Source organism: Leopardus geoffroyi, chromosome B1 (assembly GCF_018350155.1).
Source record: "Leopardus geoffroyi isolate Oge1 chromosome B1, O.geoffroyi_Oge1_pat1.0, whole genome shotgun sequence".
Classification (NCBI taxonomy): domain Eukaryota; kingdom Metazoa; phylum Chordata; class Mammalia; order Carnivora; family Felidae; genus Leopardus; species Leopardus geoffroyi.
This window is the reverse complement of record NC_059327.1, coordinates 203913903-203940226: the sequence shown is the minus strand read 5'-3', so window position 1 is coordinate 203940226 and position 26324 is coordinate 203913903. Positions and strand designations below refer to the sequence as shown.

Here is a 26324-nt window from a genome sequence, read left to right as displayed (position 1 = left end):
GAAAACATGTATGTCCAGCCACAAGGTAATGAGCACTGTGCCAGGAGCTCCAACGCAGCCGAGCCGGCACTGAGCCTCCTTCACATGGAGCCCTGTTCCAAGAGTGAGGTGCCACGTGGGATGCTAATGGTGGCTGAGGCCAGCCCGTTCCACGGTGCTTCTGTGGGCCTGGAGGGGTAGAATTTCAGAGTCTCTGGGGTCTAAGTTCAGCCCTGACAACCAGATTCAGTGGTGGATGGGTGGGTGGGTGGAGTCACAGACTGGGGGCAGGGCGAGGGGCGGTGCGGGGCCAAGCAGGGAGAGTATCTCCCTGAGATACCTGAGTACCCCCCTGAGAGAGGCTTTAGGGCTGGGGTACCAGGCCCTTTGCTTGCTCCTGTTCTTCCCCCAGCTTTTGCCAACTCTCCAGCAGATGCCCCTTCCCCCGTTTCACAGATAGAGAAACCGAGCCCCTGGTGCTTGAAGGCTTTCCTGCAGCCTTACCAGCCTCCGACTACCCCTTCCTTACTTAGCTTTGCCCCTTCCTCTCAGGTGGTCTTGACTTCATCGTGGTCTCTTCCTGGTGGGCATGGGCCTGACCACTTGGTTTTCTGGCGTGTCCCGGGCAACTTCTCTGACCCCAAGTGTGTCTCATCAGAGAGCACATGAACTGTTGCAGCCAGGTCTCCCCTTTTGGGGGCCGGGACCGTTGCCAGGCAGCTCAGGGACAGGTAGACAGCGAGGTGCCTAAGCTCTGTCCAGCTGCAAGTGGACAGCCCCCCTTGCCCGGCAACGTCTCCTTAAGGCCCTCGGAGACCTCAGCATGGGCATGACCTAAACCCAGCCCCTGGGTGACCCCCATGCCTGTGTGGTTCAGAGCCATCCAGTCCAGCCATTTCCCCCTGCTGGACTCTGGCCCTTCGTACCCAGTGCAACACAGACGCAGACCTTGGCCTCCCACCTGGGCAAGGCCCAGCCTCTGCTGGGCTGGCCTTCTGCTCTCCCCATCAGCCTCTTTGGGCCCCCAGACAGATCCTGTCCTTCCTCTGCTCACAGCTTCCTAGGCTCTGGGCCCAGGATCCAGCCTCCACTCATCTTGGAGATGAGCCCTGCCTCCTCCTCCTCATGCCCTAAGCAGTGAACCCCTTCCCCAGAAGGCTTCACTCACCTGCAAGTTTGCAGGCGTTGTTCCTTCTCCCTAGAATACCTTTACTCTATCTCCACTGGTCACATTGCCTACCTGGCCCTTATGGTTCCCCGCCCCCCACTCCCCAGGCTGGGGAGAGCTATTCCTCCCAGAAAGGCCCTTCCCCAAAGAGACCTGCCAAGCCCCCTTCCTCCACTAAGCCCCAGCCCCTTAAACAGGGTTATTTGGGTGTAAACCTGGATTGTAATCCCCCCTCTCTTCCTCAGCTATTGGGAGTGGCCTTGCTGCTCGGAGCTTCCCAGGAGGCAAAGTAAAAAGTACCCTATTTTCTGGGCCTCACAGTGTTGGGGCCAGATCCCTGGGCCTTAGGAGTCCAGACCTGGTCCACGGGCTGTGTCTTGGTTTGGAAGCAGCTGAAAGTGCCCTGGCGGCTCTTTCCTGACAAAGGGCGAGGTTCCAAAGGCTCAGTTCCCAGCAAGCCCTTCTCTGCCAGGGGGGATTCAATCCGTATCCCTGCTCCGTACCTCCTGATCAGAGTCAGACTCTTGAGTCAGGGGTCGGATCAGGGACATATACCACCTCCTCCAGCAGGATCAGGATTGCAGGGTTGAGACGGGGGCAGCGCCACCTCCAGGGGGGCCACAGTGTCAAGGGCGGCCTCGCAGAAAGAACAGAAACGCTGCTCATTCGTTCACATTTGCATTTACTGGGCACCTTCTGTGCGCTAGGCACGGACGGCGTGTCTACGCCCGCAGCGGACGCCCACCTTCTCCTCCCCGGGGCGGGGGCGGGGCGGGGAAACGACCCAGCCCCGCCCCCAGCCGCCGCGCGGCAGATAGGGGCGGGACCCAGAGCCTGGGAAGGCGGGGCCAGGCTCGCGGGGAGGGGCGGGGCCCTGCGGGGCGGACCCGGGCGGGCCCCAGTGCCTGGCCGCGGGTCCCGCGGGCGGGAGCCGCCGCCGGCACGCAGGGCCCGCGGGCTGGGTGCAGAGTCTCACCGGTAAGGCACAGGCGGGGCGCGATCGAGTCCCCCGGCCCGGCCCGGTTTCCCTGGGCCAGGGTCCTCGGCGCTTCTGCCCGAGAAAGCGCGCGGGTTCGGGGGCTTGCACGGTGTACCCCGGAGGTCCAGGGGTGGAGGGCGGTTGCGTCGCGTCGGGCCCGCGTACCTCTCTTTGTTCTCCCCCCTCCCGCTCCTCCCCCCCCCCCCCCCCCCCCCCCGCTTCCCTAGGCCCTTGGGGCTCGAGGGCCCCACAGCGCCCCTCCGCCCCCAGGCGACCGTCCGGACCGAGCCTCCAAAGGCTCAGAGCGGAATTTGCTCCCACCTCCTCCTGGTAATCCAAAAGGTGAGAGGAAAGCTGCTTATTGGAGCTGATTCACATTGAAGTGTGAGTGACTGATAGATCCGTGGCTCTGGGGAGTCTTCGAGTCTTATTTGGGGAAACAGTGAGTGCCAGAGAGGGTGGCAGAGAGGATGGGAGAGTTCGGGGTTGGGGACAGCCTCCTGAAGGCCGGTCTCTTCCAGGCGCGCAACACTTTCCTGCTGCTCCAGGCCTTGGCTGCCCCTGGTGAGGTGGTGCCGACCTGGGCTTCCTCTGAGAGTGTTGGCAGAGACTGAGCTCTGCTGCCCTGTGTCAGCCTGGGGCCGGTGCTCTCTGCCACCCTTGGTGACCACGAGCGCCTCACACCCCCTTTCTGTGCCTTCATTTGTTCATCTGCCAGTGCTGGTCATGTCTGTGCCTTGGGCTGGTGGCCAGACCAAGTAAGCCGCCCCTCAGAAGTGGCTCCGGCCTGGGATGAGGGCTCTGTGTGGGACTGCTGGGGTGTCCGTGCGCGTGACAGACGTGTGATCTTGCTTATGAGGCGTCAGCCAAGTCCCCAGCACAAAGGGGCTCAGAAAATGTTACTTGCAGTGACAGCTATGATGGTCATGATGACATGTGCAGACTTTTTTCTCAAGAGTTGGGGGACCAAGGGGACATGGTGAATCCTGGAGTGGGAATAGGGTCCCAGGTTCTTGTCCAGCTCAGCACTGACTCAGTGTGACCCCCAGGGGTCAGCCCCCAATCCTCTCCATGCCTGGCTCTGCAAAAGCAGAGGAGGGGGCTGGGCCCCATCACCTGCTGGAACCTCCTGCCACTGTGTCCTTTACCCAGGAGGGCCACACAGGGCGCTCCTGGGAGTCAGGGCTCCACTCCTGGTGGAACAGGGGGCCAGGGTGGTGGCTCTGATGGGTAAAGACTGTCAACCTCCCCTTTCCGACCTCCCCGCCCCTGTTACTTGGCTCTGTGTCCCATACTGGAGCACACCTGGGCAGAGGGAGCAGGCAGAAGGGCAGACAGGTAGGTAGATGGTCCAGGCCAGTCCCTGTCAGCTGTCTGGGAAGAGGGTACTGATGGGGCCCTGGCCCTTTCAGGGAGTCCCTCAGGCCCACAGAGTCAGGAAAGAGCCCCCCAAGGAGGCTGACCTAGGAGAGAGAGAATGCAGATCGGGGGGATGCAAGTGTGTTTTGTCCCTTCCTATTATTCACATGGACAGAGGGAAATGAGGTGCTGAGTGAGCCCCTGCCGTCCTCTTCTTCCCCCTCCTCACCCCCCACCCGCAGGCAACCCTGCAGATGGGAAGCCTGAGGGAACACAGACAGACAAGGTGGCCCAGCTTGGTCACAAGGGGCTGGGTCCTGGGTTTGAGTTTGGCCATGTCGATTTATCAGCTGTATGATCTCGTCCGGGAGATCTCACATTGCTGAGTCTTGGTTTCCTCATCTGTAAACTGCGGTAGTGAACCCCTACCTAGTGGGTGGTTCTGTACGTCTGAGGGGCTGGTGGTGGCTCGTGGTTGGTGTTCAGTGACTGTGAGCCTCCAAACTGAACAGCAGGGACAGCTGGGCCACCTCTGCTTGGGAGTAGGGGTAGGACCAGACATGGAAAGGCCTGGGGGCAAAGGGCAGGCTCTGCTTGGGTCTCGTGGCAAAGGCCTGAATCTGTGAGGAGTGGCCAGGGTTGGGGAGCCACCTGGGTCCTCCTGGCTTCTGTCCTTAAAGCTCTGTGGTGAGATGCCCAAGGTCAGTGACTGGCAAGGTAGCAGGTGGCCTCAGTAAGTTCCAGGCACATGCATATGTGGTCCTTAGGTACCCCCAGGCAACCTGGCTGGTGGGCTACAGGTGGCCTGTGCAGGCAGAGGTTGCAGTCAAAAAAGAGGGGGGCTGTTCTCTGAGCCATGGTGGATGGCCTTGGAGGCAGGGACAGACTGAGCCAAAGGCTGGAAGTGGGAAGGGTGGCAGACCAGTTTGACCAGAGTGGCCTGGTGTGTGCCGGGTATGGTGAGGGCATGGATGGGGCAACAGGTAAAAGGGCAGAGAGGCTCTCAGAATGCCCCCCAGGGTAGGTGGTCTCTCTCCAGAAGGCCTCTGGATCTCTCCAGTGGCCCTGACTGGGCATTCACGGGCCGGGGCTGGCCCCATGTGTGGACCACATAAGTCCCAGCCAGAGGTGGCGGGGGGGGGGGGGGTGGGAAGCACATTCTGGGCTCATCATAGCCTCAGGCAGGCAGGCCCAGCGTTTCTGCCAGACCACCTTTCTCACCACCTCTGCAGGCCTGTGCAGGGGAGAGTGGACAGGATGGTGTGTCTTAGTCTCAGGCCAGGAGACCTGAGGCTCCTTAGTGACACTCTGATACTTCCTGACCCTCAGGTGACAGAAGCCCCTGGCTCTGGCTCACACTGAGGGATTTGGCCTTGGGTGCCAAGCTCCTGAGCTGCACGTGAAAGCCAGGAGCAGTACAAGTGAAATGAATGCCAGCCCTGCTGGGCTCTCAGTGGGGAGGGGCTTCACTGTGCTTGAGGTGACTTCCAGCTCTGAGGCCACCTGAACAGCCAGCCTCTGCTCACCCCTGCCCCAGATTGTAGGCCATGCTGGATCCTGATGGCAGGGCTGCTGTTTCCTTCACCCCTGGCCCACGTGGGCTGGCCATGCCAGGTTCTAGTAGTCTTAGCCAGCTGGTCTCCCGGGATGGGGTTGGTGTGCTTGGTTGCTGGAGGCAGTGTCCTGGGGAGGTCAACAGGGCCTGTGGAGCTGGTGGGGCATCCATGTGGTATCCACACCCTTAGCCCTTGCAGCCACGTTCTGATTCCGAGAAGTGCCCTGTTTCCTCGTGAATCAGATGTTTATTGTGCGCTCGCTGAGCCCAGGGTGGGGATGGCCTGCTGCCAAGCATGCCTGTTCCAGGCCACTGAGTGGGGTGTGGGTGCCTGCCTGCTGGAGCCTGCAGAGGGAGCGAGGTCCCCGCCCCAAGTCTGAAGTGGTGGTGATGGCTGTGCTCCCCCACGGAGGGGCGGGGGGGGGCGGGGACTGAGCCTGCCCGGCAGGCTGCGTCCACTTCAGGTCTGAGTGATTCCCTGGACTTCGGTCCTTTCCGTGTGAAATAGGGTAAAACCGTTTCGAATGCCTGATGTCCTTGGGAAAAGTGAATGAGATGCTGCCTAGGAGCCCTCATGGGCATCTCGAGCCCCGTGAGGGGCTCCATCAAGGCCGCACCCCCAGACCCCGGGCCAAGACATTCCTGCCCTTGACCTTGCACAGACTGTGCAGCTCCATTTTGAGGGTTTCCTCCAGCCTGGCCCGAGGTGATGTTGTAATCTAGCAGCCCTGTTCTGCAGTTGGAGGGCCACGTGTCTGCTTACCCTGGCTGGCCTTGAGGCCCCACCCATGTCCTGAGCTACCTCAGTGCTGGTTGCCCCCAGCAAGGCGGGGAGAAAGTCAGAGGTAGACCTTGGGGCTTGGAATGCCAGGGTGGGGCCTTGGCTTGTCCCCACAGTCCACTTGGGGCTCTGGCTGGGGGCCTGGGCCCTTGCCACCTGGCTTCAGCCCTTGCCTCTGGAGCAGAGGTGGACCCCTTCAGAAAGCTGCTGCCCCCAGCCCTCTGCTCCTCTGCATATGCTGGGTGCTCTGTGTACCATGGCCTGGTCAGCATGGGCCCCAGGAGTAGACAGGCCTGCAGGTGGAGGGCAAGACCCGCTGGCAGATGCCACACGAGGCAGCTTGGCCTTGGCCCACCCTGCCTCTCTGTCCCTCAGAAGTAGTTTAATGAAAGGCCTAAGTGTCTGTCCTGCTTGATGCTTAGGGGACCCTTTCTGGCCAGTAACCGGGTGCCTCCTCTGAGCCTCCCAGTTCATTGCCTGGTCACCGTGTTTACTGGGAACTCATAAAGGACAGGGTGCCCACATAGGCCTGGTCCGGGGGGGGGGGTGGGTGAGGTGCATGTGGGCCCCCCCCACAGGGAAGTCCCACTGTGGAGCATCCCAGAAAGTTCAGAAGGCACGGCCTCAAGTGCCGGCGGGCAGGTGGCACCAGGGCGGGGGCAGGGCAGGGCCGGGCCCTCTTTGAAGTTGGCTTGTTACTACCCGCCTACATTTAACTGTCCGCTCGGCGTCTGAGATGAATCCGTGCTGTCATCCTGGAACCCTCTGCTGCCCAGCTTGGTGGAGTTGCCAATCAGATAACCATGGGTTGTTTGTTGTGCTTCGGCCTCGCTCAAAGGTTTCTGTCATCATTCCCCACCCCCCACCCCAGCTGACTGCCCTGCCCCAGCTCTGGGTTCCAGATGCTGTCAGTGGCCCCAGCAGGGTTCAGATGGGGAGACTGAGGTGGGGTATCCTGGGGGTCCCACCCTAAATGGAAGCAGTTCCTTTCTCTGTGGCTGTTTCCTTTCCTGAAGACGTGTGTTAGGGCCAAGATTGGGGTCAGCCTGAGCTCCCCTGAACTGCAGGCCACTCTGGAAACCCAGTCTTTGGGTCCCAGGGAGCCAGTCCCCGAGGTGGAGTTGGTGTGCAACCAGCAGGAGAGCGATGAGGAAGGCCCCAGAAGCCCCAAGTGGACAGGTGTGAGGACCACAGCCTTGTGTCAGAGCTGGAGGGAGGTGCACCAGGGCACTCAGCGCCTGCCTTGTCTCCTGAACGTCCCTCCCTAATCCAGCTACTTCCTTTCCTCCTATTTGGGGCCAGAAAGGGAGAAGCTGTTTGTGTTGGCTCCCTGGGTCCCCTGATAGCCAGGCGGACACAGCATTGGGGGCCTGGCCCTGACAGGCAGATCAGTGGTCAGCTGGGCAAGCAGAGGGTGCAGTGGCTGTGTCTCCTAGCCCTCAGCCTAGGATGGGAGGTGGCCTGTCAGGCCTAGAACGTCTAGGAATGCAGGAGGTGCTAAGTAGGAGGCAGGGTGCTGTGAGCTGGACGCAGCAGAGGGCCTCAGAGCCCCTGCAGTTGGTGTCAGGCCACCAAGGCCTCCCTGCCGACCCACCCAGCTCGGGTCAGAGCTGATGGTGCTTGGCGGTAGCCCCTCAGGCTCCAGTATCTGTCTCCCTGCACCCTACCCTGTCTCAGGATCTTGTCTGCATTGTACCCCATTCCTCAGGCAGTCCTCCTGTCTCTCCAATCTGGCTCAGGAAGGATATGCTCCTCCGGGGACCTTACCCCGACACTGCTGCCTGGTATGTGACAGGGCCGGGACCCCCAGACTCCCAGCGCTGGCTCCTTGCCACAGCAAGCTACTTGGGGGAGGTGGGGCATGGGAGCAGGAGACTCTGGAATCATTTCCCTCCCAGCCCAGTTTGGTTCCAGACCATGGGCTACAGCTGCCAGCGGAGGGCGATGCCTGCCCTTAGGTCAGGGCTCTGTCTCTGGTCTGGTGGTGGGGTGTGGGAATGCCCCAGGCTGGGAGCAGGTCTGGGTTCTGTCCCACCTGGGTCAGCACCAGTGGTCCACAATGGAGTGAGGAATGGAGCCCGTCTCCGAGGCCCTGACCTGTTTTGGGGTCCTGGGCACTTGGCCTCGGAAGGTCTGCCACCTGGGGCAGGGGCTCTCTGAAACCAGTCTTCCCATTTTCCTGGGACTGTGATGGGAGGGTGAAGTACTGTGGTTGGTGGTGGCCATGTTCACTGCGGAGGCAGGAAGTTGCTGAGGAAGGAAGAAGGTTGAGAAAGAGATCCTACTCCTGAGGGGATCTAGGAGGCCCTGCCCCAAGCCCAAGCTTCCCAACAGCCAGGCACGGGGGCAGGGGTGGGGAGCAGCTGTTCGAGGGCCAAGGTCTTGGGAAGCAGGAGGAGACTGCCCACTCCAAGCCCAAGCCAGCGGCCTCCATGTTGAGTCATGCACCCCCTCAAAAACCTGCACGGAGCCCTCCTGGGTGCCTGGCCTGGGGGTGGTCCTGGCCCTGCTAGTGGGCAGCACCCAAGAACGGCACAGGAGGTGCCGTGGGGGGCATCCATGATGGGGCCTCCTTGGGGTGGGAGCAGGAAGGGGAAAAAAGGGGCCAGGCTAGGGGCCCTGCGGTGTGTTGGCATAGAGACTCTGAAGGAGAGGCCTGGAGAAGGCAGAAGGGGTGCAGAAGTCAGGCCTGAGGGCATGGGAGGGTCTCGAGCAGGGGTTGGTTTCTATTTTCAAAGTTCACTAGGGTCTGGAGATGCTCCCACATGCGCAGCCCCCCTGCGGCAATGGCTCTGAAGCAGCTTGGGTGGGAGTGGGGGGGTTGGAAGGGGGCTTAGACAAGTAGGAGAGCTAGGTGTGTGGTGGGGAGAGGGGGTCAGCTGACCAGGGTGGAGTCAGTGACCGCAACCGAGCGGCTGTTGGGCCTGTGGGGGAGGCAGTCCTGGTCAGACGGGGTAGCGCTGGGCCCTGGTGTTACTAACTCTGCACCGCCCCCCCTCCCCCCCCCCCCCCCCGCCACGTTGTTTGCTGGCTTTTCTGGCCCACAGTGATGTGACCCCACAGCTGTCTCCCTGGGGATGGGGAGGGTGTTCCTAGAGCACCCACCGAGCCGTACCCCCTCCCTCTCCCACCCAGCAGGCTGCCCCAGCCAGGAGGAGGCCTTAGGGGCCGGCACCCAAGAGCTTGGCTCTGGGCTCTGCTGGCCAGCAGAAGCCTCCTTGCCTCTGGCGCCTAGTTAGACTCCCTGTCTCTGTTGCATGTGGGGATCTGAGGGAGTTCTCTAGGGCTCTGGCTCAGGGCTAGGGTGTGGGGTGGGGGTGGGCAGACGGGAGATCTCCGGCCGTGGGGCTCACACAGGTCTGGGCTGTGGTGGCTGGGGGCGCCGACCAGAGCTGTCTGTGCCTCAGGAAGGGCCCGGCCTGGGATCCCTGGGCAGCGATGGGGTAAGCCCCTCTTCCTGCCCTGCGTCACGCTCTGAGAACCCTCAGGGAGCCATGCCCCAGCCTGATTGTGGGGCATCAGGGGTGTCTTGGGGTGTTCTGAACTGGGGCCAAAGGCCAGGCAGGAGTTTGTCAGGTGGGGATGATATGAGGAGGTCAGGGAAGGGGTGTGAGGTGTGCACTGTGGTTGAGCACCGGCTGGGTAAGGACCTTGAACTTGAGCCTGAGTGTGATCACCTTTGAGAACCTTGAGAACCACCTCTCTGCTGCGGCTCAGAGCCAGGAGAGGGTGGGGTGGGGGGACAGGAGGGAGGGCCTGGGGTACGGGATCTCACAGGACACCTGGCCTTGGAAAGGGGACAGTGTGCAGGACAGCACGGTGGCTGGATGTAGACCCCCTGATGGAGGGCCCAGACTGCTCGCAGGGGAGACTGGGGACTGGGCTCTTTTCCCGCCAACCTGGGCCCCCTGCCAGACCCTTTTCTTCATTGGGCCTCCGAACAATGGGGCAGTATGAGGGCGCCTGGGAGCAGTCTGGTCCCCTGTGGGGGGTCTGTGCTGAGGGCGCAGGAGGAGCCAGTGGCTGAGTCATCCTGTCCGGTGCCCAAGCCTGGGTTCCCAGGCGAAGGAGGAACACACTGTTCTCAGTTCCTCTAATGGGGGGCTGACCTGCTTCGCCTTCCCTCTTCTGCCCCTCTGTCCTGCCTCTTCCTGTGTCCTCTCTCTGGCTCCCTCCCTCTGGACCTGTCTCTGTCTCCCTGTCTCTGTCCAGCCAGAGACCGAGGCCTGGGAGTGGCCACAGCATGCTTCCCCAGGCCCTGCCCACTGTAGCCCCGACAGGTGGGCTAGCCTGTCGCCTGGGTGTTCCCCTTTGCTGGCCTGTGAGTGACCTCAGAAGGTCACCAATGAGAGGGCAAGACCAGGCCGGTGTGAGACCTCCCGAGGCCAACCTAAAATTGACCGATGGATACAATGTGACCAAAAACAAAAGACAATGCAATAAAATTAAAAAAAAAAAAAAAAAAAAAAGGCAACAAAAAAACTCAGAAAGTAAAAAGTAATCAACAGCATCAAAGAAAAAAATGGTTTGAAAACAGCTTAAAAATGTTCTGTTGGGGATGAAAGTGTAACAGTAGGTGGATTAAAACAGAAGAAAGACCTCACTGTAAAAGGCTGAAATGAGCAGAATGAGAGAGAGATTTTGTCGTGTAGACTCCCTGCTCTGCGTTCTGGCCTGGGGCAGGGTCAGCAGGAGGCCAGAACCCCGTTGGACAAATGGTGACCTGGGGTTCCTGGTGAGTAAGGAGTCCCTGGGGGATCCAGATTGGGGGCCACACCTCATGACCCTGCCCTGACCTAGCAGCCCCGAGCCCGTGAAATGTTGTAGAGTGCTGAGGGACACCACGGTTTCCTGTGGTCTAAGGGAGGCCACCGTGGCAGGAAAGATACTAAGGAGAGGGGTGGTGGGACAGATGGCGAAGTGACCAAGGCCACTGACTGCTGCAGGGGTCAAGGCTGTGTCCCTGGTGGCCTAGCCCAAGATGCCTTGTCAAGTGGCTGCCAATGTGGAGGGCTCACACAGCTGCCTTGGCCTGGCACAGGTGGACAGCAGGTGTCCTTACAGTGTGCCCATGATGGCTGACCTTTGGTCTCTGACTTCGACTCCTTCGAGGAGCAGTGGGGCTGGATCTCTCTGGCTGCCTCCTCTACCCACATCCCTCCCTAGCATCAGTTTCATGGCCTTGGCATCCCCCTGCTGTGTTCCCTTCTTACACCTTGCCCTGGTACTGAGATCTGGGCTGAGTGGGTGCCCTCTACCCTCAGAGGCCCCGAGACCCAGTGTTGGGACAAGTGGCTGTCTCAGAGTTCCAGTGAACGGTCGGTCTTCTTTGGTCCTCAGGGTACCATTAGCAATAAGCCCATTTGCACCAGGACCCCATTGCAAATCAGTGAAACTGGGCCCGGAGCCTAAGCCTGAATGGGGTCCTGGCCTGGGACCTCACCCTGGGACCAGGCCTGGGATCTCATCCACACTCAGCTGGGCATGTGGCCCTGACAAACAGCTCTGAAATGAAACTGCTTTTGTCCCTCTGGTCTGAGGTGCGTGTTCCCTCCTACCCCAACCCCAGGCCCTTTGCACAAGTTGCTTCCCATCCGGGACACCCCCCATGTGGTTTCCGTGCTTGGCTACTTCTTGTGGAAGATGGCTCCAAGGATGCTGGCTGATGTGTCACCGTGTCTGGGTGGAATAGTGGTCACAAGGACATGAGTCAGAAGTGGCTGCCTCCCCAGCAGATCGGGAGCCCCGCTCTGGGTGGGGCCAGCTTGGATCCTGGGGTGAAGGGTGTGGTGTTTGCCGGCAGGGGGCAGTGCCCTGACTGCCTCCCTCTGCCCCAGTACCAGGAGAAGTTGGGGGTTGCGCTAATGCTCTGTGCAGGACAGACAAGCACCCCAGCCTACCCTGGCCCAGTGGTGGACAACACTTCCTGCTCTCAGTTTTATTAGCTACCCAGTGGGGTTCGGCTCTGGCTCTGTAGGGGCCCCCCCCGTTTCTGACGGAGATACTGTTTCTGGGATATCTGATGGCCTGCTCCTTCACTTCATTTGACTCTCTGCTGAAGTGTGGACCTCTCCATCCACACAGCCCTAGCACTGAGCGCCGGGCCTCCTCGGTTCTCACCCCGCTGAGCCTGCCAGCTCTCGGAACAGCCTGAGTTACCAATGGAGACTCCGAGGCTTCGGCTTCTGCTTCTTGTCAGACCTTGTTCTGGGGTGAGCACCGTCCTCCCCCTGCAGCACTGGCAGCAGTGAGCCAGGCTCAGGCTGAACATCTCCCGACTGGGCTGTCCCTGGGCTTTGGACGTGAGTGTAAAACACGCAAACCCTGAGCCCACAAGGACAGGCTGGCATGCACCAGCACGCCGCACGGTCTGTCCCGCCCCCTGTGCTGCAGCCTCCTGCCCAGAGCCTGGGGCCCTCCTCCCGTTGCCCTCTGGGCTGGTGTGTTTTCTGCCCAGGTGGGAGCCGTTGTGGGGCTCCTCCTCTCCCTTCGCGCCTCTGGGAGCCAGCCTCAGCAGGAAATGCCGGACTGTGTGGTGTGGGTGAGGTGGCTCTGGGCTCCAGGCCCCATGGGCAGTGCCGGCTGGATGGCTGTGCTGCGGCCTTCTTAGCCTCCCTTTCTCCATCGGGAGAGCAGCAGAGTGTACCCTTGAGCAGCTGGGGACTGCGTAGACCACGGAGCTGACACATTGGTGGACATTCCAGGCCCCTGCCCTGGCCTGGTGGCTTGGCCATCCGTAGCGGGAGGGGACTACAGGAAGGAAAGCACCCTAGCCTTCGTGACCCCCCTGGCCTTGGCCTCAGCAAGTGGGGAGTTTGCCCCCGTGGGATGTGTGTGCGACACAGGGGTCCCCAGGAGGGTCTGGTTGATGGTAGCCTCTGTCCCTGAGGAGGCCGGCCTAGGGCTGGTGGCAGGAACCAGGCCCCCTGTTGGGGAGGCAGGCTCACACCGAGCACCAGAACGGCCTTCTAGAGCCTTCTGCTGCCCAGTAGGATGGGTGCTCAGTGAGTATGTGCTGAGGGAGCCGATGTGGCATGACCTGGGAAGGACAGAGGGGGAGCAGACTGGCTTTGGGGAAGGCTTGGTCTCTGTGGATCCCTCATCTGGCCAGGGATCAGCTTATCTCTGACCTGAGAGGAGATGGTGTCTCTGTTTTTGGGTATCCTGCCGAAAAAGCGGATCTCCTGCCCAACCACATTCCCTGGACCCCTGGAAGGTCAGCAGCAGTGTTGGGCAGTCTTGTCGGCCTAGGGCCTGGCCCACCCGGTGCTTGGGGTGTGAGGGTGCCTGGTCTGGCCCCACATCTGCTCTGTCAGTGACGGTTGCCAGCCTTGCTTTGTGGACGAGGACACAGGCTGGGAGAAGTCATTCTGGGGAGGGGTTCAAGCCCTGTTTGGTGGGCACCAAAGCCCCTATACTGGGCATATGTCATGTAGCCAGAGGCCCCCAGGGGTGGAGAAGTGGGGGTACTTGAGGCAAGAAATGAGCGTCCTGGGCTGGACGCCATGGGGAGTAAGGGGCGCCCAGCTAGCCAGGGATGCAGTAGCTCATGCTCTAGAAAGTACTCAGTGCCTGCTTCGTGCTGGACACACTGTGGAGGGTGGACATGAGGAGTGACCGTCCTCTGGAGCCGATGCTGAGGGAGGGACAGGTGGTCCCCAGACAGACTGAAATGCTCAGGTGTGGGGTATGAAGGGAGGGGCAGACTCACCCGGGAGCTGGGAGAGGGGTCCTGCGTGTGGTTGGAGGCCTGTGGGTGCGGTGGGTCACCTCTGGGTGCAATTCCCAGCGCTGTGGGAATGTGGCTCAGAATGGGGCCATCAGTGGCTGGGGATCCTGGGGTGCTCAAGGGTCCAGACCCCAAGGGGCCGGAAGAGAAGGTGTAGCCCGGCCTCGAGCAGGATGGTTTGAGAGCACACTCCCCCTTTCCAACATGACTGCGCTGACGGTGTTCGCAACAGAACCCCAGTGACCGAGTGCCCCTGGAGTATCCTTGCCCGCCAGCCGTGCCAGATGGTCCTGGGGACATCCTGCACCAGAACTGTCAACCCCATTCTTCACATGAGGAAGCTGAGGCTCAGAGTGGGCCACAAGTTTAGAAGAGGGGATTGAGCCAGGCCTGTCCCCAAGGAAGCCTGTGCAGTAACCACTGTGCTATTGTTGCCCACCCAGGTCCTGAGGCTGGAGCAGCCCCTTCATGGGGAACCACAGGGGCAGGAAGCCCTGAGCATCTCTCTCGGGGCTAGCGCTTCGGGGCAAGGCTGATGAGAGGCAGGCTGCCTCCGCGGGCACGGGCCAGGAACTCGGGGCACACATCAGTGCTCTGGGACATTTTTTCTTAATCAGTTAAAAGGCACAGACTTGTTTAAGTTCTGATGAACCGAAGCGTGAATCCTGAGCACCTCTGCTGGCTTGTGGTTTGAGGCAGGAGAGTGGTTCACGCCAGTGACGATGCCAGCGTGGTTCCCCCCAGACCTAGCCTGCCCCTCACCACAGCCCACAGTGGACCTTGTCCCTCACACAGGGACCTTGGCCCGGGGCTCCCGCCGTCCTCCCTCCTGCCTGCTTGCTGCTCCTTCCTGGCCGGGCTCCAGCTCCCTCCTGGGGAGCCTCCCTCTCCGGGGCTCTGCTGGAGGGAGCTCTGCCCTGGGTATGAGCCCAGGGGTACCCCCAACTCCGTGAGGGCCCCTAGCTCTGCTCTGCACTCTGCCCAGCTTGGGAATGTTTGCTGGAGGCAGAGACGCCAGGCCAGGGAGAGGAAGGCTCCAGGGTGCTGTGTGACTGGGGCAGCGTCCAGGGATGTGAGGGCCTCATGAGTCTTCTTTGGGGACAGAGCTTGAGGCCCAAGTGTCTCAGAGTAGAAGCCCCACCCCCACCCCCATCCTGACCCAGAAGCCCAGGCCCCAGGGCGGGCAGCCATGCATGTGGGTCTCTTTCTGCTCTTCCCTTAATTTCCTCTGCGCTTGGACACAGGAGTGACTGGACGCTTCCTGCCTCTATCCTGGGCAGCCCTGAGACCCTGGGGGCCTTCTGGACCCCAGCACACTGCTGTCTTTCTGGGGACACTGGCAGGCTCCAATGCGTCCAGTTCATCTCTGTTTTGCAGTTAGCAGTCTTGAATATCTGCTCATTGCCGGCCACCCCTCATCTCAGCGAGGAGGGATCCTGGGCCATGGATGGGCCTTGGTGGTGGCCACACTGGACATCAGTTCTTGTTCAGGGTCAGATTAACTCTAAGTACACTCTGGCTCTGAGGGATGGCCTAGGCAAGGGCTAGTTACAGCCACGTGAGGGGCATGGCCGTGTGTGTAGACGTGACTCTGAAGCCATCTGTCCCATCTATCCATCTGGGCCCTGCATGGGTCAGGCACCAGCCTGGCTCTGGGGATTCAGCGGGACCCAGGCCAGTGGGGAGTGCTGGGGTATCCGTGTGATACTCTGGTGTATCAGGCTATGCCACTGACGGAGATTTCAGAGAAGGGTGTGAGGTTCTAGATGGTTCTGTTTTCCAAGGATGAGGGAACATTTTGGAGAGGATTTAGTTTGCAGGTAGAAGAGATTGGCAGGTACTGGGAATGGGGCGTGATTGATGGGCCTGTGTGGCAGGCCCAGAGTTAAGGGCCCAGGGCTGGAAGCAGGAGCCAGACCCCATATACCTGGCCAGGGAATCAGGCTGACCCCTGCTTCGTGGTGGAAATGTGCTACCAAGGGGCTGGCCAGGGGTGTGAACCAGAGGCAGGAGGAGGGCTCAGCAAGTGTGATGGGTGTGAGCTGGGTGTGGCACCCAATCCCGTGCTTGGGAGGGTAGGAGGCGGTGGGCCAGGCCCGCAGGAGGTGTGCGCAGCCAAGGAGGCCAGCTCGGGTTTGCTCCGTCCAGCTGGATGCCCATGGCGGGGGCTGCCCACAGAACCGGTCTCTCCCTGCAGGATATGCTCAGGCTTCAAGCGAAGTTGGCCCAGGGAAAGGACTTTGGAGAGTCCCTGTGTGTGATAGTTTCCTAAGGCTGTCCTAACCCAGCACCACCCCCTGGGGGCTTAAAACAATAGACATTCACTCTCTGAGTCCTGGAAGGCAGAAATCCAAAATCCAGGGGTCAGCATGGCCATGCTCCCTCCGGAGGCTCTAGAGAAGGATCCTTTCTTCCTTGCCTTTTCCAGCTTCTGGTGGTTGCAGAAATCCTTGGCTTCTCTGGTTTGGGGCCACGCCACTCCAATCTGTGCCTCTGTCTCTTCTTTCTCTTGTAATCCAATCCTTGTCATTGGATTCAGGGCCCATCTGGCCAGTCCAGGATGAGATCCCTAACTACATGTGCAAAGGTCCCTTTTCCAAATAAGGTCACATTTGTAGTATCTGGGGACTAGGACTGAGACATACATCTCTTACACTGGGTGACTCTGGGTGGGCCCTGTCCTCTACATCAGCCGCTCCCTCTGCTCAGTACCACCCTTGCAGCCCTGCTCTGGAAGGCAGACTCTAGCCTCAAGTATGGAGAGAAGAGTGAGGCTCAGAGAAAGGAGGGAAGTTGTGTCTACGGGTCCTAGAGCTGGCTCTAGGTGGACCGAGGCCCTGCGGGAGGGGCTGATACAAAACATCTTATTTTGAGAACTTGATGTTTTTCCCCATCGTGGGTGCCAGCCACCCCTCCCTGGGCCCAGGCCCTCCCCAGAGCCCAACAGGCCCTTCTCAGCACCTTCAGTGCCTGAGCTGCCCCTGAAGGTGGCAGATGGGCACCGGGTTGGGCACAGGGGCCCGGGGTGCCTGAGGGAGACCCGGGGCTGGCGTTCCCAGGGACATGGTTCCATTCCTCACCCCTCCGTTCTCTGGCCATCAGCCTGGCCGGGTCCAGCATCTCTGAATGGCAGTGTTCTCACGGTCAGCGCAGGTTACAATAGGACCAGCTTCGTGGGCTGTGAGCACGCGGGTGAGGAAAACTCCGTGCCCAGCTGCAGAGGTCACGCTGTGCTAGGTGTTTGCCTTGCTCCTGAGGAGGCTGAAGACCCCAGGAACTCAGAGTGAAATCTCTCTGTCTTGCTTTCTTTTCAGGCTGACCCTTGGCCCCTGCTGGCCCTGCTGGCTGGCTCCCACCCACCCTGGTAAGTGCCCTACGTCTGGTGTGGTGGGGTGGTCCCCAAGCCTGGCACTTTGAGGCACCTGCCCTTGGGGCAGGGGGAGGAGCCGCAGCTGGGGGAGGGTGGGCTAGAGACCACAGCCATGCTTCAGCCTCACGCGTTTTGCTGCTGGGATCCTGGCATGGGATCATTTCCATGGCTATCTCCAGCACACCGTAAAAGGTCACAGAGCTGCCATCATTGGAGGGTCCTCTGTTTTCAGGAATATAAATGGCAGTGTTCTTCACTGCAAGGATAAAGTGATGCCTCAGGAGGTAGGAGGGCACATGAAGAAGCTGAGGCCCAGAGAAGAGCGGCCTGCAGAGGTCACATAGCAGCCCAGGACTCCTGACCTCCACCTCCCAGAGGGAGACAAAGGTTGGAGAAGGGGCCAGCATGGGTCTGACCCCTGATGGGGATCCTATTCCCCTCATGGCCCTCTGCCCCCCCCTACCTCTGCTGTTGTATAGGCGCTTGGGGACCCTCCAGGGCGCAAGGGCGGGGGAGGCTCTGGCTGCTGCCTTGACCTCAGGTCTCTTCAACCATCCACCTGTCTGTCCGGTGAGGGGCGGTGCATCCTGGGGAGTGTTGGCTGGCTCCTGGTCCTCGTCTTGGCAGCTTCTCACCCCCACGCCTGTACCCCAGCCTCTCTGGGCCTCGGTCACCCTGTTGCCCCTGGATTCCTCCCCACCCTGTGATGTTGCCCTGAACCCCTGTCCTGTCTTTGACTTCCTCACCCCAGCCCCTCCCAGCAAACTCTGCCTCCCTCTGTCAGATCCAGCCCCCTCCCCTGGAGGCCTCCCCAGTCTAGTGCCTGCTGGGCCTGCCACCTTCTGTTGACCCCATAGCATGGCCCTTGAGGTCGAGTCCCCCACCCTGGCCCAGAACTGCCCATTGGCTTGTCCTGGCCGGATCATGGCCCAGGAGCTCCTCACCTGCTATTTTATCTCAACCCTCAGCACCCATTTCACAGATGAAGAAACTAAGGTTCAGAGGTACTAAGTAAGTTGAGGCCACAGAGCTGGCACAGGACAAAGGTAGGCTGAGTGTCCAGCTTTAGCTTGCTCTGGGGCCCTCTATCCACCCTGGGAAGACTGCAAAGAGGAAGAAGGGGCAGAAACCCCCCTCTAACCCTCCCCCTTGCTACCTGTCTGTCTGTTGGTGTCTGTCTGTCATGGTCAACTTTCTGCCAAAAGCACAGTCTGCCCTTAGCCACCAAAGGGCATCGAGGCTGGTCTAGGCGTGGGGAGGCCAGGGCAGCCATGCCTATCCTGAGGAGAGCTCAGACACAAAGGTCAAGCCCCCCATCCTCTAAGAGACAGCAGGTGGTCTGTGACCCCAGATAGGCCCCCAGGTAGCACGAGGGCCTTGGCAGATGTCTGGGGCGGTGGACGCTGTGGGAGATGGAGGTCCCCCGGCCTGGGAGCTGCCCTCCAGTGCCCCGACTACAAGTATGTGAGACGGCTAGGTGCCCCAGGAAACTTGGTGGACAAGACCGTCAGCAACTCCTGGGGACCCTGTGGTCTGTGGCCTCTCTGACCCTCAAATCCTGCTATGGGGGGGGGGTGGGGTGGTCCCAGAGTGCTCCTTCCTTTGGTTGGGCCTGTCCTCTGTGGGAGAGGTATGACCTTGAGACCCAAGCTCAGGAGAAGAGAGCCAGGGGATGTGGGGGCTCAGCACCGAACAGCCTGGGCTTGAATCCCTGCTCCCCAACTTTTTGGCTGTGGATCTGGGCAGGAGAGGCACCCAACCCTTGTGGGGCAGCGTAGGCTGGGGAGGGGACGCATCCTGAGTGGGACCTGGAGCAGGACCGGACAGTGGCAAGAGCATGCTCTGATAGTCGTCAAGCCTGGTGTTGAGAGTGATGATGGCCAGAGGCAGTGAGCCCAGCTCTGTCACAGAGGCCATGCCTGGCTGGGGAGACGGGGAGGCCTGTGGTAGAGGAGGGAGGGAGGGTGGCAGGCAAATGCCTGGGCCAAGGCTGGGAACCTGGTCCCTTGGTCCCTGGGTCCCTTGGTCCCTTGGTGTCAAAGGGCAGAGAGGTGGAGGTAGTGAGTTCCCAGTGTTGGGTGTAAGCATCAGCTTCGTGAAGGGAAGGGGCTTCTGGGGCCAAGGGGACACAGTGTGACAGCCCATGGCTGGGAAGGGGCTTTGGTCATTTCCTGGAGAGAAGCCAAGTATGCAGAGGTGGCCACAGGAAGTGTGTGTGGGGCATCAGCAGGGAGCTTCCTCCCAGGGGACAAAGCTGGTCTTGCCCCCGGGGCCTGGAGAGCTGTGGTCTCTGGCTGCAGTAGGGCATGGGGGCAGTGCTGGCTAAAATCCAGCAGGCCTAACAGCGCTGATGGGTGCAGCCCTGGGTCTCACTTCGGCCTCAGGACCTGGGAGGGTAGAAAGCAGGAAGTGCTGGCTAGCTGGGGCTGCCCAGGGACCCGGCAACAGGAAGTCTCCGGAGGGGAGGAAGCCTGGCGGCCACAGGCCCCAGATGCAGCCGGCGGCTGTCAGCAGGAGGGAGCTGTGGACGCAGCTGCCTGGGCAGCACCCAGGACAATGCCGGGGCATCAGGCCTTCCCCGCCTGGGGGACGTGGGCTGTAGGTCCTCCCTGTGGCCCCTGAGCCACATGGCCTCCCTGGGCCTCAGGACACCTGCCCCCAGCCCATCGACAGACAGGAGGAGAACCATGTGCTGGGTCAGTGCTCTCAGGTCAGTGTGGCTGCCCCGGGACCGGGGGCTTGGCAGGTGGGCTGAACCCCGGCCTGTGGAACTGTCCAGGCTGAGCCCTGGACCCCAGAGCGATAGGCTGTGAGGAGAGCCCTGCGGAACTGGATGGGGCACAGTGGGAGCCCCAAGAGGGAGCCTGCTGCTAGGACACCCCTGCCCCCACCATGTGCTACTCAGCCCGCAGCTGGCAGGGAGGTGGGGGCCCAGGTTGGGGGGGCGCCTTCCCACCGCGTATGCTGCCAGGTCCTGTGTGCGCACACATTGAGTGAGTATGTGTAAATGGATGTGAGTGTGTGTGTGTGTGTGTGCGTGGACCATGCTTGGGAGCCTGGCATGGAGCTGAGGGGCTGGGGGGCTCTCCACCTAAAGCCCAGGTCATGCCCCTTTCCTCTGGCATGGCTGCTTGCCGCCTCCCCCCCCCCCCCCCCCCCCCCCCCCCCCCCCCCCCGCCCCGCAGGAGATGTTTGGTTTTGATTCTCTTGTGGAGGAAGATTCTGGGAAGAGAAAGGAGGAGGGGAACAAAAAGGGGAAAGGGGAAAACAGATGGCCTGGGCGTGACCCCACTGCCACCTAGCGCCTGCAGGGTGCCTGCCTGGGGGCGTGGCTGTGCCTGGAGAGTCCCCCACCGTTTACTGGATGTGTAACTTTGGGCAGGTGACTCAGCCTCTCAGACCCTCAGTGTCTTCATCAGTGGTGTGGGGATGACGCCAGTTCACACGTCAGGGGGTGTCGGGATGATGATGTGGGGTGATCCTTGAGAAGCACAGAGCCTGGCTAATGGTGAATGCCCAGGGCGCTTCTCCCAGCCTCAGGGCTCTAGTCTGTAAAGCGGGAATAAAGCATTGAGCCCGTGGGACTTAAGGAGCTGTAAAGTAGAACATTCTAACCTACGCCCAGGCTGCCAGCCTGGGGCACGGGGGCCACCCACAAAGGGTCTTGGGAGCCCCTGGAGGCTGTGCATGTGTGTATATTTACGAGTGAGTGAATGAGTGTGTGTGTCAGTGTGAGTCCATAAAAGTGTGTATGAGTACATAGTGAGCTTGAGCGTGTGTGACAATGAGTGCGTGTCTACAAATGGGTGTGTGGTCTGAGTGAGTGTGTGAGTGAGTGTGGGCGTATGAGCGTGTACGTGTGAATATATTTGTGTCAGTGGGCATACATGAGAAAGCATACGTGTCTGTGTGTGTGTCTGTGTGTGTACGTGTGTTTGTGTGGGTGTGAGTGTGTGAATGGATGCATTTAGGTCCCCTTTTCACTGGGGCCGGAGGTCCCAGCCTCCCCTTTCCCTGCAGCGCCCACAAAGGGCCGGTGTGGTCACCACTGACAGGAACCCCTGACACTGTGGTCGCACGAGGCACCAGCTCCCTCATCACAGTCAGGGCAATGTCTGCAAGTTCAGAGAGGAGACCGCAGGAGCTCAGCCTCCAGGGCCCCTGCTTGGCTCTCACACAGAGGCTTACACCCATGCACACGCATGCACACACACTGATGTGCACGCTCTAACCTGTGTGTGCCTGCCCGAGCACACTATCTGTGGCACTCACACGTGGGCCTGTGCAAATCATCACCACACACCTGTGGGGCTCACAGCCCCGTGGTAGGGGGGGGGGGGCACAGAGCCTGCACTTTGTGGGACTCCTCAAGGACTGTCTCTGAGGGACCGAGTGGTTTTCATCCACCAGCTCTGCCCCTGTCCCTGCTCCTCGGTCGCCTGGACTGACCTCTACTGTAAGAGAAGGTCAAGTGAGCTCAGGAGCGGAGACCAGGGCGTGTGCCTGAGGTGCCCGCCTTCCAAAGGTCACACGCCGTCTGAAAGGGTTCATGGAGCCCAGTGGCCACCCCCATGCTGGCCACCCTAACACCGACCTCTGTGTCATCAGAGTCCTGCCCCAGTCAGCCCCTCTGAGCTGCAGGGAACCAAGCCCCTCCCGGCAGAGCAGTCTCCCTGGGTGGCCTCAGTACCCCTCCTCTGTAGGGAGAGATGCCCTGAGGGGTGTTGGGGGACTCTGACGACTGAACTTTTCTGTGCTCACTTTAAGTGAGAGGAAACAGAGGTCAGAGGAGGACAGGCCTGGTGGGGTTTGAACCTGGCCCTCCAGCACTGTCCCTGGCGGCTCCCACCCAGGGCGGCTCAGCGGGCACCCCCAGCAGCACAGTGAGGGGTCCCTACTGCTGTGTCTGCCCCTGCAGAGGAAGGGACTGAGGCTTCCTGCTGATGAGCCCATGGAATGAATGAGTGGAGTTAAACCCTCAGGGAGCTGGGTGACACCGTGGACATTGAGGGAGGTAGCCGGGGAGGCCAGGTTGGCCAGGAGTCTGGGTGTCTCTTGGGGATTCCCCTCAATTTTCCTGGGCACCAGTGGAGTTGGAGTCTTTGAACTGGGCTGAAAGTCCCCAAAATCTGTGTGGTCACCACAGCCACTATGGCCCATCATTACCCTTACCCTCAGCTACCATTTCCTTCCTTTTTTCTGCTCCAGCCTGGCCTGGCACTGGGCACTTGGTCAGGTGTCAGCCCACTTCACCCACTGGTACAGGGTGGGGCCAGGTGGGGCCAGAGGATTTGGGGGCCTCAGGATGGGTTTCCCCTTGGGTAGTGTATCCTCTGGAGAGAAGCTGTGGATGTCAGCATCTGTCCCTGCAGTGAGGACGTTCCTAGGGGAGGTGAAGCTAGAGTACAACCTGATTCTCTCACGACCTACCCTCCACACTAAGGTTAGTCAGTGGCCACCTAAGAGCCCTCATTCTGCCCACAGAGAGACTGCGGCCAGGCAAGAGTGAGGCTCTCATGGGCCTGTACCTGCCTGGCCACTGAGCTGAGCCGGAGTGGGGCTGTATACTGCCCTAACTCCTCCCCTCCAGTTTCCCACACGTGTGGGACTGGGAGGAGTGGTGGGTTCCATACTTGTTCACAGTAGCTGCCCCTCCCCCAGGACACACGCTGGGGTCAGAGGAGGACAGGCCTGGTGGGGTTTGAACCTGGCCCTCCAGCACTGTCCCTGGCGGCTCCCACCCAGGGCGGCTCAGTGGGCACCCCCAGCAGCACAGTGAGGGGTCCCTACTGCTGTGTCTGCCCCTGCAGAGGAAGGGACTGAGGCTTCCCGCTGATGAGCCCATGGAATGAACAAATGGAGTTAAACCATCATGGGGCTCGGTGACAAGGCCAACATTCTGTGCCCCCTCTGGGGCTCCCTGGGTGTCGCCTCTGTGCTGGGCCTGAGCTGGTGAAGATGGGGAACAGCGACAAGCTAGCGTGGTGTTAGGTGGAGGGAAGGGTGTTCTAACCCCACAGAGGGACACAGGACCCCTAGAGGTCAGGAAAGACCACCTGAGGGAGGGAACACTTGAACTAACTCTCATTTTTGGATTGTTCATTGCTAGTACGTATATAGAAGTATGGCTGTTTTTTGTGTTTTGATCTTATATTCTGCTAGCTCGTTTATTAGTTCTAATAATTGTTTTGTGGGTTCTTTGAAATTGTCTGTATACATAACCATCTAGTTTGTGAATAGCTTTGCTTCTTCATTTCCAATCTGGATACCTTTTATTGCTTTTTCTTGTGTAATTGCACTGGCTAGTACCTCCAGTACAAGGTTGAATAGAAGTGGCAAGAGTAGATGTCTTTGCCTTGCCCCTGCTCTTAGGGGAAAGCTTTCAGTCTTTTACCACTGAGTATGATGTTGGCCAGGGATTTTTCATCAACACCCTTTCCATGTTGAGGAAGTTTTCTCCTATTCCTGGTTTGTTGAGTGTTGCTCGTATCATGAAAAATTGTCAAGTTTTTGCCAAATGCTTTTTCTGTGTGTGTTGAGATGACCATGTGCTTTTTGTCTTTTATTTGATTAGCATGATGTATTACAGTCATTGAATTGTAAGTGTTACCCTTGCATTCCCATGATAATTCCCACTCGGCGTGGTGTAGAATCCTTTTTACATGGTGCTGAATGCCATTTGCTAGTATCTTGGTGAGGCTTTCTACGTCTACAATCATAAGGGATGTTGATCTGTAGTTTTCTTGTGATGCCTTTGGCTTTGGTGTCAGAGTAATGCTGGCCTGATACAGTGAGTTCCTTTGTCTTCTGTTTTGGGAGAAGTGAATGAACGACTGGTGTTCATTTGAACCAATTCCTGAGGGCTGAGTTAGTTCAGTTGCAACTGGAGGCAGTGCAAACAGTGTGCACTGCAGCCTGGAGGTGGTGCTTGGTGGTTTTGGGTCTCGGATTCGGGAACCACAGGGTCTGGGTGGCACAGGTGCACGGGAGGTAGAGGGCATGAGGAGAGCCCCTGAGAAAGATCCATGGGGCCTGGATCTGGAAAGGCCAGGGGGCATGAGGAGGCCCTGGAGTCCTGGAACAAAGTGGTGATGGGAATGGCTTGTGTGGTGGGGGAGAGTGTGCTGAGTGAAGGTGATGGGGGAGGAGGTGCTGCAAGCAGGGGAAGGAACTGACACAAGTGGTGGGGGCTGCCCAGAGGTGGTGGAGAGGAGGAAGGGAGGTGGTGGCCTTGAGGGCTGAGTGTGCTGCCGGGGGAGAGATTGGCAAGGGCGCTGTGAACAGGGGCACGCAGATGGGATGGAGCCTCTTGCTGCAGTGGGAAGGGGCATGGAGGGCCAGCCTGAAGTGGAGGCCAGAAAAGCAGGGAATGGTGCCCAGTGTGTAGCTGGGTGGGAGCAGCGCCCAAGCTGTCAGAGCTCCCTTATGCCATGGCTGGCCCATTGCTTGGACAGGCTGTGTGCAGGTGGGAGGCAGAGGAGGCAGAACGCTTGGGGGGCCAGCAAGGCCATCCCAGCCTTTGGCCAGCCTGGGGGTCCCCTAGGAGGGGAGCCCCCATCTACCCAAGCAGGCGGGAGCTGCCAAGGACTGGACCTTGTACCTCCTGCAGGGAGACTCCTGCAGGGAATCCAGGGCTGGAGGCCCATGGCGGCAGATGGGTTAAGCAACTTGCCCAAGAGCGGGGCAGGAAGACCCACAGACCCACCCTGGGCCCCAGTGCCTGCAGGCCACACCCGCTTCAAGCCCACCCGCAACCCTCGGAGGCAGGGCGGCCATCACCCCCATTTGCAGAGGCTCAGACTGAGGCTCAGGGAGGAGAAGCCCCTCTCCCAAGGACTCTAGCCAGCCGGGAGCCCGGCCGTGTGCGCCTGCTTTGCCTCGCCCGCTTCCGGAGCCCGGGCCGCACTGTGGACGTCCGCTTCGCCCCCGCCCCCGAGCCACCGTCCCGCGTGGGCAGTTGGGGAAACTGAGGCCGCGCGGCGGCGGGCGGAGCGCCGGGTCCCCACCTGCCGCGCCCGCCCCGCCCGCGAGGGGAGGAGCCCGGCGGCCGCCCCGGGCTGGGGGCGCGGCGGGGCGCGGGGCGCGGCATGGCGGGCGCGGGGCGCGGGCGGCGGGGCTGGGGCGGGCGGGAGGCGGGCGCCGTGGGGCCGGGCCCGGGGCCGTGTCGCTGCGCGCAGGGACGGCGGGCCGCCGCGTGGACGCCGTGAGTACCGAGCCGCGCTTCCTGCGGGAACAAAGGCGGGCGTGGGCCTGCTGGGCGGGGCGCGGGGCTGTGTCGCGGGGGCCGGGGACGTGCCTTTGTTCGGAGCCTCCTCTGCTGTTGGCGGGACCCAGGCCGAGGGGTTGGTTTTGGGCAGATGGAGCCGGAGGGGGGCAGCCTGAGTGACCCAGGCAGAGGCCGGGGGAGCAGCCCCGGACGTTTGGTGGAGGGTGCTGGTTTGCCAGCAGCAAAGTGGTTTTCTTTGTGTGTGTGTTTGGGAGTGGGAGCTGTAGTGGCAGGAGTCCCAGAGGACGGGGCCTCTGGGGCTAACCCTAGTGACTCATTGGGACACTGACCACACACCCAGTTCAGTCCAACTCCACTGGGGCCCCAGGAGGGACCCGGCACCAGGTTCAGGCAGGCACAGGCAAAACGGTGCCCGGTGGGGTTGCTGTTCAGAGGGACCAGTGGCGGGGGACCCGAATATGAGGTGGCTCACAGAAGAGGGGACTCAGAACCTGGGTCTTGAAGGATGAATAGGAGTTCTTCATGTGAGAAGGGGTAGTGGTCAGTCATTCCAGGCAGAGGCCGGAGCCTGGCATGTTTCAGGGAGAGCAGCTGGGGTGAACAAGAGGCTGGACAAGGGTGAGGGCTGACGCTGCACTTGGAATGTCCGGTCCTACGGGCCCGAGTTAACCCTGAGGCAGTCAGCCTGCCCCTGGTGACTGTGCGCTGTGTGGTCCTTGCCTGAGTGATGCCCCAGCTGATGGGGAGGCAGAGTGGATACCAGCCAGCCCACTGGATGGTCATCACGGCCACTGCCGATGAGGGTGTGCTGTGTGCCAGGCTGTGCCCACTCTGTCTTTCCATTCTACAGTTCCAGCAACTGAGGCCTAGGGGTCCCCCAGAAAGCCAAGCCAGGATGGGAAGTGGGGACTCTTGACTACCTGTTTTCCTGCTTCCTGGGCTCAGGGCCTTAAGGAAGGGATGGACTGAAGCTGGCGAAGGGCAGGCAGGAGTGGAGGGTGGGGCATTTGGGGGCCATGCCCCTCACCCCTTCCCTGCTAAAGGGTCAGGGATGGTAGAGGGGGTGACCAGGGCCTGGCCCAGCCCCTGTACCTCTTTGACTTCATTAGGCTGTGACCCTACTCATCTGCTAGAAGCCCTCCGTGGCGGTCCCCATCGTAGGTTCACGTAGCACTCA

At 60.5% G+C, this 26324-nt stretch overlaps 1 protein-coding gene across 8 annotated transcripts in view; it reads left to right on the top strand.

The window, feature by feature from the left end:
* Window positions 1–2001: 2001 nt before the first annotated feature.
* Window positions 2002–26324, top strand: part of SH3BP2 (SH3 domain binding protein 2) — a 36035-nt gene continuing 11712 nt past the window's right edge. Inside the window, exons 1-4 of one of the 8 annotated variants that reach the window (XM_045474770.1) lie at window positions 2002–2125; window positions 2354–2468; window positions 16865–16914; window positions 17153–17307. Coding sequence is in view for 3 of the 8 variants with exons in the window: in XM_045474764.1 (XP_045330720.1) it covers window positions 25008–25123 (116 nt within the window). In the remaining 5 variants the exon portion in view is untranslated. Of the gene's footprint in view, window positions 2126–2353; window positions 2469–11967; window positions 12034–16864; window positions 16915–17152; window positions 17308–17888; window positions 17967–18901; window positions 19631–25007; window positions 25124–26324 lie in introns of those variants that run through there. The other 7 variants (XM_045474771.1, XM_045474769.1, XM_045474767.1 and 4 more) reach the window with 7 other exon arrangements.